Source organism: Primulina huaijiensis, chromosome 6, assembly GCF_012295235.1.
Source record: "Primulina huaijiensis isolate GDHJ02 chromosome 6, ASM1229523v2, whole genome shotgun sequence".
In the NCBI taxonomy this organism is placed as follows: Eukaryota; Viridiplantae; Streptophyta; class Magnoliopsida; order Lamiales; family Gesneriaceae; genus Primulina; species Primulina huaijiensis.
In genome coordinates, this window is record NC_133311.1 from 17,591,380 (window position 1) to 17,606,041 (window position 14,662).

Below are 14,662 nucleotides of genomic sequence, written 5' to 3' on the forward strand. Positions count from 1 at the left end.
ATATTAACTTATGGTGATTTATAATGTTTTTTTTTTTTTGAAAATTTTTAGATTGTGCATGGGCGATATATGACTATTTAATTCGGGAAGAAATTAATTTTTTTTCCTAAAATTTGCACATTTTTTTTATTTATTTTTATTATCTTATAACTATTTCACGATCTCAGTCCACTAATTTGTACATTTTTTCAATTTTAATCAATTTTCTCTCGAATGTTGATGTGACATCGAACATGTGTCACGTCATAATTTTCTGGCTACACGTAATTGTTTTCGTGTGATATCATTACTCCGATGAAAGAAGGTGTTGGGTGCAATAATTGTCTCTGCTTGGTAGAGCGATCGAACCGTGGTGCTTGAGCTACTGTGCGGTTTAAAAGATTTGAGTTGCACCATTACCACAAGCTATAGCTTTTGGTAAAACAGTAAGCACTCGGTCTTACAATTGGTATCAGAGCCAAAGTCACGAGTTCGATTCCCATTTATTGCAATGAGTGCAATTATTGGGATGGAGATTGTTGGGTGCAATAATTGTCTCTGCTTGGTAGAGCGATCGAATCGTGGTGCTTGGGCTGCTGTGCGGTTTAAAAGATTTGAGTTGCACCATTACCATCAGCTATACCTTTTGGTAAAGCGGTAAGCACTCGGTCCTATAGAAGGACCATGAAAAAAATGCAAATTAGTAAACTAAAATTGTAAATTGACCGATAATTGATAAAAAAGCAAAACATACAAGTTATGTGAAAAAGAAAGTAATTTTCCCTTAATATTGTAATAACGTTACTATGACAGTATATATGGTTGTTCTATACTCTCATTATAATATAAAGGATGGTAGATAGCATATATAACATGCCTTGTTTTACTTGCAGTAATTAGCAGCTTTAGTTAATTACCTGTGTGATCCGGGCATTTCATTGCTCAGTAACAAACAAATTGTTTACTAATTAATGTATATAACTTAGATGTTTTAAACTTGTTTAATTATTTTTAACTATATGCTTTTAGTAATTTAAATTCGTGACTCATCATATATTTATTCATATATAGATCCAAAGTTTCACGAGGAATAAAATTGCCAAAATAAATATATGTTGTAAATTTGTTTCTTTTTTTAGAAAAAGTAGAAAAAGAATGCTATATAATTATATATTCACATATTGGAATACTAATTTCTTTATGTGATATACAATTATTATTCCATCTAATTTATTTCCATGCACGTTAATTTGTTTCTCCATCGATTATAAATTTAAAGAATATGTCTCTTGTGAGACGGTCTCACGAATCTTTATTTGTGAGACGGTCTCACGAATCTTTATTTGTGAGACGGGTCAACCCTACCCAATAAAAAAAAATATTCTTAGTATAAAAAGTAATATTTTTTCATGGATGACCCTAATAAGCTAGAGACCTTCTTACAAAATACGACCCGTGAGACTGTCTCACACAAATTTTTTCCAGATTGAAAAAAACTTAACATCTTAAAATTGATTTATACTGATATTATTAAAATATTTTACTACAAATAAATTAACTGTTTTTACATTCGTCGATTAAAAATATTATAATGTGAGGATGTAATATGACATTTTTCTTTTTTGTAATTCTCTTTTTGTAAAAAGAAGGGGGGAAAAGAAACAATTATAATTTTACTCATGAAAGTTGTCATGTTTTGGGTTTTAATATTTTAATTTCTCAAATTTTGGTTTTCATACATTAACTTTGATATTTTCTTGCTTTTGGTATTTTTTTCCACAAACCACGAAATCCATCGAATATCATTTATATGGCGTTGCTTTCTCCTACGTAACACATGTGACGAGAATTAAGCATATATTACTCAAATTAAAATTTATCTCGTAAAAAAAAGAAAAAAATTAAAGCAAAACGACCTCAATACTTTAAAATAAAAGGAAAAAAATTATTTTTGTTCATGTATATTTAATGTGTGTAATATAAATTAAAGCTTTATTTTTGTCACATTAGTCAAGTAGATGAGTATAATGTCAAAAAAAAAACTATTATCCAGTAGATTTAGTAGTTTTGAGGAAAAAAAATTAATGAATGAAAACCTAACTATAATTCAAATTTCAATTTTCCGGGGAAAAAAACTATATGCATGCATGTTTGTGCCTATAAATATGCACACTCGTCTTCCGTGTATCTTCAAATTCTAAGAATCTAAAATTCTCCCCGAGGAAGACAGATGATGATTCGCTACGCCGCCAGTGTAACCTATATCTTTGTACTAATTTCTATCCTAGCTCTCGCCGATGGCCGGGATAATCTCGTCAAGCTTCCTCCGCAAGCACGTAGATTCTTGGGTGCTAGAGTGTCGGAGGCCAACGCCAGTGATGCCAATGATTCCGTGGGAACGAAATGGGCTGTGCTGATAGCTGGATCTTCTGAATACTATAATTACAGACACCAGGTGATCAGCTCGTTCTTTGTGTACCTGAATTATTGAGGTCCTTAAATGATTTCATGAGTTGTAAGATGTGTGTTGTTGGTTCAACTTTGGAATCATTCCACTAATTAATTCGCCAAGATTCTAAGCTGCCTTTTAATGCTCACAAACTCTATCGATATCGATTACTAAACTTGCCGGTTATCCTAGCATGTATGCATCCGTAATGAAGTTCTGCACGTCTAAACTTTTGTCCTAAGTGTTTGTATTGTGCTATATGTAGTAGGGTTTATTATTATATCATCTTTTTGCGATTTTCCTGCAAATTTGTATAGGCGGATGTATGCCATGCATATCAAATCCTGAAGAAAGGTGGCCTCAAGGATGAAAATATTGTTGTTTTCATGTATGATGACATTGCTTACAATGTTGAAAACCCCAGGCGTGGAGTCATTATCAATCATCCTGACGGAAAGGATGTTTATCAGGGAGTTCCAAAGGTAATTTGCATACATCAATAACTAGTCTCTTATTTGGAACTGTCCACCTCTTACTCTCATTTAACAGGATTATGTTGGGGATGACGTTACTGCGGAAAACTTCCTTTCTGTGATTCTTGGGAACAAGAACGCGGTTAAAGGAGGTAGTGGGAAGGTCGTGAACAGCGGTCCAAATGATCATGTATTCATATACTATGCTGATCATGGTGGTCCAGGGGTTCTTGGTTGGTAACCTTCTTTTCAAATGTCTATGAGGAAAGCCTTTTGTTATTGAATGTTATGACTAGGTGCCACATTTTTTAGTGTACAAGTAGTATCCTTATTGTCCACGTTATAATATCAATATGGTACCTTCGGACTGCATGTCCTAAGCTAATGTGGATTTTCTAACATTTGCGACCATTTGATTCGCCGCTTGCATTTCGCCACGACAGACGTGTTTACTCTAGCTTCTTGATTCATGTGATGTTTATTATAACTCTCAGGGATGCCTGCCGGTCCTTCCCTTTTTGCGGATGATCTGATCCATGTTTTGAAAAAGAAGCACGCTTCTGGATCATATAAGAGCATGGTAGACTGGTTACCTGCTTATACCCCTAGCTCTATGGCAATTTCTTCATCTGTCAAACCATACATGATGTAAAATTTTGCTTGGCTGTTTATTTGAATTATTTATAGGTATTTTACCTTGAAGCTTGTGATGCTGGAAGTATATTTGAGGGTCTTCTTCCTGAAGGCTTAAATATATACGCAACCACTGCTTCAGATCCACATGAGAGTAGCTATGGAACTTACTGTCCTGGAGGAGATCCTACTCCTCCCCCTGAGTATGAAACCTGCTTGGGTGACATGTATAGTGTTGCCTGGATGGAGGACAGGTTTGTATTAAGTGATTATGTCTATTGAGAAAATTATTTCCTGTACTAGGCCAACCAACTTGATCGAATGATAGCTTGTTGAAAAACAAGTTTCGCAATGGCCGGGATTAAAAATTTATATTTAACTATAAAAAGAGAAGGCAAATTTAAGGTGCTTTTAATCTGATATAAGGATGGTTGTTTTTTTTTGACGATGATATAAGGATGGTTGTCATTGTTAGGAAACTCTCAGTTTACTTTCGTTCACTGATATGATTAACATTATGTCATTATGAACAGTGACAAAAATATCCAGACCGAAACCTTGAAGCAACAATATCAACGGGTAAGACTTTGTTGTTGTTAGCTTTTTATAGGGAACAGTATGTTATAATTTTCCTCCCACAGGTCAAGAAAAGAGCTGCTGATAAAAAGTATGAGCCCGACATCTCCCATGTCATGCAATATGGTGATCTTAAGCTTAGTCCCGATAAACTTTCCACGTATTTGGGTTCAAATCCTGTAACTGATGCTCACACTTCTGCGGATGAAAATTCTCTGAGCCCCTTCCCACCTTCAAGATCTGTCAACCAGAGAGATGCTGATCTTTTACTCTTTTGGGATAAGGTTTACAATATTAAAATTTTGCAGAAGTTTGAGCTCGAGTTATATATGTATATGCATCATGGTTTCAAGATTTGTTTACTTCTTTCGTGGGCAGTTCCGTAAAGCTCCTGAAGGCTCTGCGAGAAAACTCGAAGCCCAAAAGCAGCTGGCCGAAGCTATGGAGTACCGATCTCATGTCGACAGCAGCATGAAACTCATTGGAGAACTTCTTTTCGGAACAACCAAGGGTCCTGAAGTGCTGAACACTGTTCGACTTGATGGACGACCTCTTGTTGATGATTGGGATTGCCTCAAGTCATTGGTAACTCATACACTCCGATCCCTTGACGAATTTTAGTCCAACTCGGAACATTTATTGAATTTTAGCCCAATGATCTAACGACCCTATCTCAGTAAATACCCCTCCCTTATGTTGTGTACAGGTTAGAACATATGAGACGCACTGTGGATCCCTGTCCAAATACGGTATGAAACACATGCGCTCTCTGGCCAACATCTGCAATGCTGGCGGGAATAGCAAGCAGATGGCGAAGGCGGCAGCACGAGCCTGCACCAGCTTCCCTTCTAATCCTTGGAGCTCCCTTCGCAAGGGATTCAGTGCTTAAATTGATTTCCCCTTAATATATCTTAACTTATAATAAAAATGCTTCAATTTATTTATGTGATTGTCCTGTAATATATATTTGGTTACAACTTACACGGTCAATGCAATATATATATATATAGAATATTATGGGCATTTCTTGCATCTGGGAAACTTGATTTTTGCTGTATATATATACTCATTGGCTAAATTCACTCGCACCAAAACTAGGACAATTTTGAAAATATGTTTTTGAAAAATAGAACTTCTCGAATGTATGAAAAGATTAATTCTTTAAGAAAATATAACCAAAGACTATTTTGCTAACTACAATCCACGCGACAGTGTCATGTAAAGTCCGTGACACAAATGTCAAGTTTGATCTAAAGTATTGTCTGGGCAAGATGTAAATCATAAAATAGTAAATATATATTTATTCTACAGCCTCCAAAATAGCCCTCGAAAAGCAGGGGGTATCTTATTTTCTTATTTGTTTTTCATTCTTTACAACAAGAAGAAAATCCAGCCCAGGCTCTTCCGTGGACTTTCGGAAAAATTCATCGAGCGGCATTTGATGAGCGGAAATGTGATGAAATTCGTTATAATCAGATTATCTAAAACCTCTTGCTGCTGATAATAAAAGTTTGTACGATTTGAGTTTACCTCTGGAAATGTTGCAGTATTTTTGTGTTGATGTTTTGAACCGCGATTGTCGGATGGCAGTCACTATTTTCAAGGTGTTTTTGAGAAGATACTGAAGCTTTTGTTTTCTTGACAGAATTGTGAGGAAGGAAATATAAGTCCAGAGGTCTGTAATTGTATTTAATATACTTCCATTAGTTTCCCATTTATTTGGTTTTAATTTCTGTGATACGTAATTATTGTTTGGCATGTGTATTCTGGGAGATTTTAGATCAGTTTCCGAGTTAAAAAGATCGGATTGACGCTTTGATTTAATGTTAGTTTCAATGTGAAAATTGGCCTATCATTCGGCGATTATTGTGAGTTCTATCATTTTTCTTAGCATTTATGGTGTCGATTCACCTCTCTTCAAGTTCATGAGAGGACAATCTGTTTTTCATTATCTTTAGATAACAAACATGTTAAGAAAATGAAGGTAATCAATCTGAAATTGTGGATTATTGTCTGTTGATCTGAGTCTTTTTTATCAGCTTTTGTAAAAAATTTGTGCAAATTTTCCCATCATGTTCTCTCGGGTTTCGTTTCTCCTCTTTGCTCATCGGTTTCCTTTTCTCCCAAACTTTTTTATGGGTGGTTTTATTTTTACCATTAATCTGCTTAAAACTGGTTGTTTAAATTTTCGGCCAGTTTCTCTCCATCATGTTTAAACTCTCCTAGCCAAACAGAACATAGTCCAGAGAACCACAAAGCCGCACAATATAGAGTCGTAACCATATTTGCCAACATTTTTCATTTCAGATATCAAAAATTTAATCACAAGATAGTGATTAAGATATTCATAAATGCAAAAACATATCGACTGCTGCCCTTTATTGGATCTTCCCATTTTCACCTATTCTTTGTTTCTTTTGTACTGTAATTCAACCCAACTTCAGATAACAGAGCATCATCACTCACAGGTTAGACGAGCTGGAGATGAAGAACCATGTAAATATCACTGGCAGAGACGGGTTTTTACTCGGACCTGAAGCTAGGTCAGCTCCGTCGACGTCGCCTGGCTTCGTGTTGCAGTGGGGGAACCGGAAAAGGCAACGGTGCACAAAGGCCCAGGTGAAGGAGCATGGCGTTGATAAGGGACCGTCCGGTTCGGGACCGGTTCATCGTGGAACGACCCTGGTCAACAGAAGGGTAGTTAGATCGGATCCGAATAATAGTGAGAGGTATCCGAATTCGCATCAGCTGAAAAATCGTGGTGCTGGCAAGAGTGACGGCGGTGGAAATGGACATCTAAATCTCCGCCAGCGGCCGGCTTCTCCATCCCATCGACCTCCGAGGTGACTTTCTCGTACTTCTTCAATGCTTTCTACGTGTTTTCTTGGTGATTTGTTTTCGTTGTATTCATGACAGCGGTTTATGCTATCGTGATATGATCTTATTCAAGAATATTTAATTACTATACTTTTTATTTATTTTATCAATTATTAAATAGTAATTAATCAGGTTCAAAAGATTTAAGATTTTAGGTATTATAACTTTAATAATTCAAATTTCATCCATAATTCGATTGAATTGTCCAAATTTCCAGAAGTTCTAATTTCATCCATAATTCGGTTGAATTGTCCAAGTTTCCAGAGGTTTAATGAGTCTTTTGCGAAAGATTTTAAGCTTTTTATTGACCTCAGAGTCACTTGAAATCATATTTCATATACCTTTCACGATTCTATTCAATGTTGCTTGGATGAGTTGTTTTTATTCATGCCCAAATAGTTTCACTGGTAACCTTGATTAATTGATGAACTCGTCGGAAAAACTCTTCTGAGACGGTCTCACGGATCAATTTCGTTAGTCGAATATCTTATTTGGGTCATCCATGAAAAAATATTACTTTTTATTATGAATATCGGTAAGGTTGACCCGTCTCACATATAAAAATTCATGATACCGTCTCACATAAAACTTACTCTGAACTCGTAAACAAATCAAGATGTGAGGCCTTCTAATCTTTGTTAGTGAAAACTTTATTTTTGTTTTTGTATTAGTTGTTGTTCAAAATATATCGAATGTAACTGGACAGATAGCTATGTGTAAAACCAGCAAATCAGTATAGTGAATCAAAACAGTAGTACAATGCTTAAATAAATCAAACAGAGACATGTAGCATGTACAGTTTCCTTAAAACAGATTCGCCCTCTCCGGTATGTGCTCTGAGGTTCCAGCGGACGTCTATTTCCCAGGATACAACGGGCAGACTAGCAGAGTTGCAGCACAAAGCACTAAGGTAGCGAACAAAAGCAGTACCTGTACTTTATCAGCGGGTGAAGCAAAAGCAGAAGTTCAGCAGAACGAGCAGAAACAGTAGTGTAGTAGAACGAAAAACAATAGTTCAACAGAACACAGAAGCAATAGTTCAGCAGAACCAGAAGCAGTACTTCAGCAGAAGGCACAATGAGGAGAAAGTGGATTTTCAGTGTGTCTTTCTAGGCTAGGCACATCCCCTATTTATAAATTTCACCACCACCCATACGAAATGTCAAATATTGTCTTAAAGATGGTAGATGAAGCACCAAGAGTTGGGGAGGTGAAGCACCAAAAGCCAAGCCATGTGAAAGGTCTCAACTGAAAAAATAAAATAACAAAAGATGTCATAGACTGCTAGGCGATTTTTGCCTTGATCGATCCGACATTCGACGCACCCAGATCGCGCTCGTATGCTTGCACACAAGTCATGCCTTTTTTCTCTGCAAATCGGGCCCATGATTTGCACCCTTCTGCGCCTACGTGCGCGAGAGAATGTCTCTTGATCAATCATTGTTACACCTCCATAAAGTGTTACACAATATAAAATTATCTATACCACTTCATTTTTCCAATGTGGGACAAACCCACATTTCAAATTTCCATTCACACACATGGAAAGCCTCATACCTTTAATCCAACATTAGTATCATTTTGCAATTTTGTTCTTTCAAGATATTAAATTTTAATCATAGTTTATCTTTATTTTATTTTTTTCAATTTTAGTTTTTTTAAGACACTAATGTCGTATCAACACGAACTGACATATATAGTGCACGGTAAAAAAAACTAAAATTACCAAAAAAAAACGAAAGAATACATTATTAAAACTGAAATAATAAGAATATTAAAATCACAAAGAAACTGGTATATGACAAAAAATGAAATTGTACTTCATAGGATTTGATAACCTTACGGTAACGAACCGCTGGGTAAGGCGTGGTTTTGAAGGAGCGGTAAATTGTCGATGAGGTGTTCGTCCGTGGACTGGGTCCTCGCTTTGTCCCACTGTTATTTTAGGTATTGGTTTTAGTACTTCTTTGGAAATTAGGACACGTTTACTGTTTCAAAATACGCGAATGAATTGTAATCAATTGCTCCAATTATGTCAGAACCCACGGTTTGCCTTGCTTTTTTTTCAATTATTTTGAAAATTCTGAAAAGCCTTGAATCGAGAGTTCTCTTTTCTTATATTTTGAAATATATATATCAAGTGCAAAGCCCAAACCAGAACATCTCTCCTCGTAGAGATTCAGTTTTTCTACGCAAGCCTAGATAGTATGTACAACAAGGCTCCTGATTTTCTAATCCGATTCCGACCATATAAGGCTATTCTTGTAATTTCTTACGCTACAAGTGAAATCTTTACTTTTTACCAATCTTCTTTTGTGCCATGGATGAAAATAATTGGAGTTTTGTTGCCACTTTATATGGTAACTTTTGTGGGTTGTCAATTCCTTGATGGATTATGAATCATAGTATTTGCCTATTTTATTTACTCTGTACACGTGATGTTCTGTGGATGTTGTTCTGCTTACTCTTGTTATTTGTGTTCTTTTTCGTTGTTTTTATCAGGAATTGCGCGAGTTCAACTGGTATGAGGGGACAGAGCAATGGAGTGAGGGGATTGGTTTCCCCCGATAGAGGTGACAAGAAAGGAGGTGTTGGTGGCAATTTTCACATAAACAAGAATAATAACTGTACTGATAATAATGACAATCACCACCACCACAAAGGCGGCGGCGTCGGTTCTGGGTCACCGGAGACAGATCACGGCGGCAGAAAAGGAGGGTTATCCTCCGGTGTGGCAGGGATGACTGCCTTGTGGCTGCCTAAGTTTGTGATACCCTTGACAAATAAGGAGAAAGAAGAAGATTTTATGGCAATCAAAGGGTCCAAGCTCCCTCAAAGACCCAAGAAGCGAGCAAAGTGTATTCAACGCACTCTCAATGTAAGTTTCTTCAGTTATCCTGGAATTCTTTTGATATTCCTTTTTCGAGTATTTTCATGCGCCTCTTGCTACTCTTGACATTTGATTCTATATATATTTTTAATTATATATTACTAAATACTAGCATTTACAATTTAAGAAGCTACCAATTATTACTATGGGACATGTTAAGATTCGCTCCCTATTCAGGGCTATGGAGCACCTGATTCTGTAAATAAAAGACTGAGGCTTGATTATTTTCTAGCAAAAGTGCAAAGGGACAACTTTAATTTAGTGAGCTCCACTAAAACATATCAACCGGTTACCTGTGGAAAATTACGGTAGAAATTTCAAGAAGAAAGTACTTTTATGTATTATATATTTAATATCCAAATTCCAAAACCATTATATTAAATTAATACCACTTCGATTTAAGATTAATATCTTGATTGGTGATGATTGTTATGTGGGGGCTGAGGCATTAATAGACTTGACAAAAGGGACCGCTGGAAAACATGTAAGGCGTACATAGCTTAGTGGAATTTATGCCTTCACGTGTCCATTTTCCCATCCGTTAGTTTGTTTATTTATTTTACTTTAAATGTAGAGAGGGAGAGTGCATTTAATATTGCGATGTTTTTATATTTATTACGAGTGTTCCGTTTCTTTGCTTTACAAATGTTGCCAGTCCATAATTGGTGCTGGTGGGGACTACCATTTCTTACATCTTCTATTGTTCAGTAGGAGGAAACCATCCTGTATGACCCACATTGGCTACTAAACAAAGCGAAACAAGACGTAGGAAGCACATTAATTTGGTTTGTCTTGGCGTCAAACATGGGAATCTTAAGCTTAAAGCTATCACATATTATTATTTTTTAACCAAACTTAATGATTCAATATGCTAAGCTGGATCCCCCAACCTTCTCCTTCAAACCAAAATCAGTAAAGGAAGTAGAACTGTTGAATTCTGATTGGAAAAAACAAAAACATCTTAATCTTAGGTTCTAACGAGGTTATGGGGTACTAGTAGATCATTAACTTATATTTAGTTAATTTTTTGCTTTACTAAGTTGAATAAAGGAAAATTCATAATGTTTCGCAATATAATTTGCAGCTTGTAAGTCCAGGTGCATGGTTATGCGATTTAACCCTAGAAAGATATGAAGTCCGAGAGAACAAAGTTTCCAAGAAGGTACTCCATTTCTGGGTACCATTATTTTCTTAACGTGTGACTTTTTTGTAAAGTATTGCACTTTGTTTCTATGTCAGAGGCCAAGAGGGTTGAAGGCGATGTGCAACATGGAATCGGAGTCGGATTAGACCAATTTATAGGAAGTTACAAATGAAAGAGATTGGTAGTAGCTGATCGATATCGATATTCCGCGAATAGTTTCCAATTCTGTGACATAAGACTCTTGCCATCTCCTCGGAAGAAAGTCGTGTAAACCATACACATCACAAGTTTCCTTATGTTTGTACCCATTTTGTCTAAACGGGTTCTATTCCTTTTTAAAATATATACTTAAAAACATGTTTATTTTAAGCAAGTTTCATCAGTCTCCAAAGAAACATTATCTATATCAGATTAATCTATGTTATACCGAGAGTAGACTACTCTCGATATGTTTACATAAATGATCGATCGACTATATCACAATAAAATAAAAAAATATTGGTAATCACCAATATTTTTTATTTTAAAATGAAGATCATCTTATACAATACAAAATTCAAAAATAGATCTGTAAACACATGCATCAATATCTATATACAAGTAACCAATATTTTTTTATTTTAAATGAATATCATCTTATACAATAAAAAATTCAAAAATAGATCTATAAACTCATCCATCAATATCTATATACAAGTAAAAAAGAAAATATCATGCACTCATCATCTCAATACACTGCATCCACCAACTGATCCAAATAGTAGGTTGACAAGTCATAATTGGTGGTCTCCCTCAAATTAAAAATTCGAATCACCCAGAATTATTTCAATGTTTTAATATTATTATATTCAGATTCTCATAGTATACAACACACATGTAACTTTTCAAAAATACCAAAAAGATACCCCCACTATCCCATGTTTGCATCAATGTCCAATATAGTGTAGATTAAGCCTAGTAAGTATGAAACCACAATAGAAACATAACGAAATATATATCATACATATAACAGTAAATCAAACGAATTCATGAAATGCACATAAAAAAATAAAAATAAATCGATAATTAATTCTTATACAATCCCCTGAAACGAAATATGATCACAGACAATTAGCCACACAACAAATCAACAGATATGCAGTAGAAATGCGAATCAACTAAAAATAGCGCGGCCTGTAGAAGCACTCCACAACACGTGTAGAAGTTCCGTAAAGGCGTTCACATCCTGAGCGCAGAGCCAAAGACAAACGAAACTATGGAGACGGCGCAACCGGCGGCGATGGAGGGTAATGGGATACCGGCGGATGAATCAGGAGCCGGGGCCGGTGATTCTTGAGCTGCAGAGCTCGCGATCAGAGCGAAGATCGCGACAGACACCACCGTAACGATGAAAATTCTGGACTGTGTCACCGCCATTGCGCTTCCTGCTCCTGCCTGTGTATTAGGTTGGATTATTGGTGAGTGCGCGTTATAGAGAATGAAGCACAGAATATCACTGGAAGTAATTGGCGGAGCTGAGAGAGGGATAGGGTCTGGATTTATACTGCTGGGATTTGAGGTGCCAGGTTTTGGGCAGAAGGAATGTTTTGCGGGCAGCTGCCCGGATATGTAAACCACCCATTGGGGGAGTGACAGCTGGATATAGTGGCAAAGATTCGCCAGGGTGGTTACGACGTCGCATAAAGTGATTCAATGTTGGGGAATGACGTTTTCACCCCCTCCTTATTAGCTGTTCCTAGCTACGCTGTTGTTCACATGGGTGCACGTTGAGACTCCATCATTCTTTGTTGGCATTAAAAGGATAAAAACAACCCTGAAATCTTTGTGCCAACGGCTCAAAATTTTCATTTGCAAACACAAGTAATTTGCTGGAATTGTTTTTGAGAATAACACAAATGAGACGAAGACAATAAATCATTAGATACAATATCAGAAAACTAATGAGGGAAATCATTGTTAGACCATTCAATATTTGTATCTGATCGAAAGACATATCGGGCGAGATAGTGCGTCACTTCATTGTCCGATATCCTCATCTGGTTTCTAAGTAACATTTCTGAACCTCTAAAAAGTTCTCGAATTTCCAACAACTTCATTGTCTGATATCCTCATTTGGTTTCTAGATAACATTTCTGGATCTCTAAAAAGTTCCCGAATTTCCAACAATAAGGTGTCATCGGAACCAAGACCGTCTTCTAGTTGAATGATAGAATTAAACCTTATTGAGTGAATCAAAGTAAAAGCACACTTTTGATAGCCTTCGAGCTAGCAGTTCCGCCTTTTTCACTTAATCCAAATGACGTATAACACAAGCCTTTGCACACACCACACCGCCTAAATGATCTCTAATAACTGCTCCAAATTTCCATAAGTTTTTTTTTTCTGAATTGAAGCCCGCATCAACATCCACTCTTAGTTGGTTCGGCATCGGTGCACTCCAAACCAAAATTGAACCATTCCACTTGAAGGATTCGAAGTAGCCAAATAAACTGCACCGAACAAACCCTGTGCGTTCGCCTAAAAAAATATTAATAGGAGGAATCGAACTCATGACCACTGATAAAATACTCACTTCCTCCATCAATTTAGATATCTCTAGAGCTTTTTATCTTACATTAATTTGATTCAATATAAGTATGTTGAAATTTTTAAAGGTTTTCATACATGATTGATATAAATATCAGTAGCCAAATGCATTTACATTCGAGATAGCATATGTGCAATAAAAGGTGTACGTCTAAAAAAAACATAATCAACCAGATTTTATATCATTGAGGACAACCACGAAAAAATTAATTTTTCAAAACATTTCCCAAAACACTTAAAAGACCATAAATATCTTGCGGGAAAAAAAATCTAAAATTTATTCCTCAACATGAATATTTTAGATAAGTTAATTCAATTTTTATTTTGCCTCCAAAGATAAATTTTATGTGATATGTATGTATAAAATATGCATGGATGAATTAAAGATTTGCTTCAATTAAATCTAAAAATATTTATTAAGAGGAAAAAAAATCAATTTGGACGTGTTTTTTTAGAATGAAATTAATATAGTGGGAAAAAAACATTTGTTTTTTGATATTACAGGTGGGGATTTTTCTAAAGTGGGTTTTCACCTTTCTGGTAATGTTTCCTACATTTAATTGAGGTACACTAAACTAGTTAATTATTTAGTCCGTTCGAATTATTTTGATTGAGCCCCATTTATATTATGGTAAAACAAACAAATGCCCAAGTCATTTTATTTTAGTGATGAGATATATATTAAAATTTGTCATTAATTTGAGACAATTTCTGACACAAAACATATTCAAGTGTGTTCGAATTCCGTACGAATCTTAAATTTATTTGAATCGGTGTCATTAATTTGGTTGGAACAAACTCAACGGGAACAATTTCTGCTTGAGAATGTGAGATTAGCTCTTATCATGCGTACCTCCACAAATAAAAAGGTTCAAATTTTGAGCATATATTTTTCAAACATGATATGTCGTCTACAATCCCACATCTAAGAACAAATATCAACCATTAGATTCACTCTGACGGTTGAACAATCAGGCTCATGAAATTAAGCCCCGATTCCTGGCCCGGCTGTTACTCATAAAATTTGATATACGCTGCGCCACGACCAGACTCAG

The 14,662-nt window shown here is 35.8% G+C and overlaps 2 protein-coding genes across 4 annotated transcripts; both read left to right on the plus strand.

Annotated features, from left to right (window-relative positions):
- The first annotated feature begins 2,167 nt into the window (after window positions 1-2,167).
- Window positions 2,168-5,142, plus strand: LOC140979861 (vacuolar-processing enzyme-like). The gene is made up of 9 exons (XM_073445468.1): window positions 2,168-2,434; window positions 2,746-2,910; window positions 2,978-3,134; window positions 3,396-3,481; window positions 3,589-3,788; window positions 4,068-4,113; window positions 4,176-4,394; window positions 4,489-4,695; window positions 4,817-5,142. The coding sequence occupies exons 1-9, from the start codon at window positions 2,210-2,212 to the stop codon at window positions 4,997-4,999; spliced, it is 1,488 nt and encodes a 495-aa protein (XP_073301569.1). The 5' UTR covers window positions 2,168-2,209; the 3' UTR covers window positions 5,000-5,142.
- A 147-nt stretch (window positions 5,143-5,289) lies between these two features.
- LOC140979862 (uncharacterized) lies at window positions 5,290-11,425 on the plus strand. 3 transcript variants are annotated; one of them, XM_073445470.1, is made up of 5 exons: window positions 5,290-5,785; window positions 6,555-6,953; window positions 9,490-9,865; window positions 10,962-11,039; window positions 11,117-11,425. In XM_073445470.1, the coding sequence occupies exons 2-5, from the start codon at window positions 6,595-6,597 to the stop codon at window positions 11,165-11,167; spliced, it is 864 nt and encodes a 287-aa protein (XP_073301571.1). In that variant the 5' UTR covers window positions 5,290-5,785; window positions 6,555-6,594; the 3' UTR covers window positions 11,168-11,425. The 3 variants fall into 3 exon arrangements, with proteins under 3 accessions (XP_073301571.1, XP_073301570.1, XP_073301572.1); XM_073445469.1 differs by having other exon boundaries at window positions 6,579-6,953; XM_073445471.1 differs by having other exon boundaries at window positions 6,584-6,953.
- The last annotated feature ends 3,237 nt before the right edge of the window (window positions 11,426-14,662 follow it).

What these genes read in the sequence shown, in the direction of transcription:
- LOC140979861 (XM_073445468.1), top strand. Translation starts at nt 2,210, where the DNA reads ATGATGATTCGCTACGCCGCCAGTGTAACCTATATCTTTGTACTAATT. An exon ending in TTTATCAGGGAGTTCCAAAG is followed by an intron (nt 2,911 to 2,977) that starts GTAATTTGCATA and finishes CTCATTTAACAG; the next exon opens with GATTATGTTGGGGATGACGT. An exon ending in TGAAGCAACAATATCAACGG is followed by an intron (nt 4,114 to 4,175) that starts GTAAGACTTTGT and finishes TTCCTCCCACAG; the next exon opens with GTCAAGAAAAGAGCTGCTGA.
- LOC140979862 (XM_073445470.1), top strand. Translation starts at nt 6,595, where the DNA reads ATGAAGAACCATGTAAATATCACTGGCAGAGACGGGTTTTTACTCGGA. An exon ending in CCATCCCATCGACCTCCGAG is followed by an intron (nt 6,954 to 9,489) that starts GTGACTTTCTCG and finishes TGTTTTTATCAG; the next exon opens with GAATTGCGCGAGTTCAACTG. An exon ending in GTATTCAACGCACTCTCAAT is followed by an intron (nt 9,866 to 10,961) that starts GTAAGTTTCTTC and finishes TATAATTTGCAG; the next exon opens with CTTGTAAGTCCAGGTGCATG.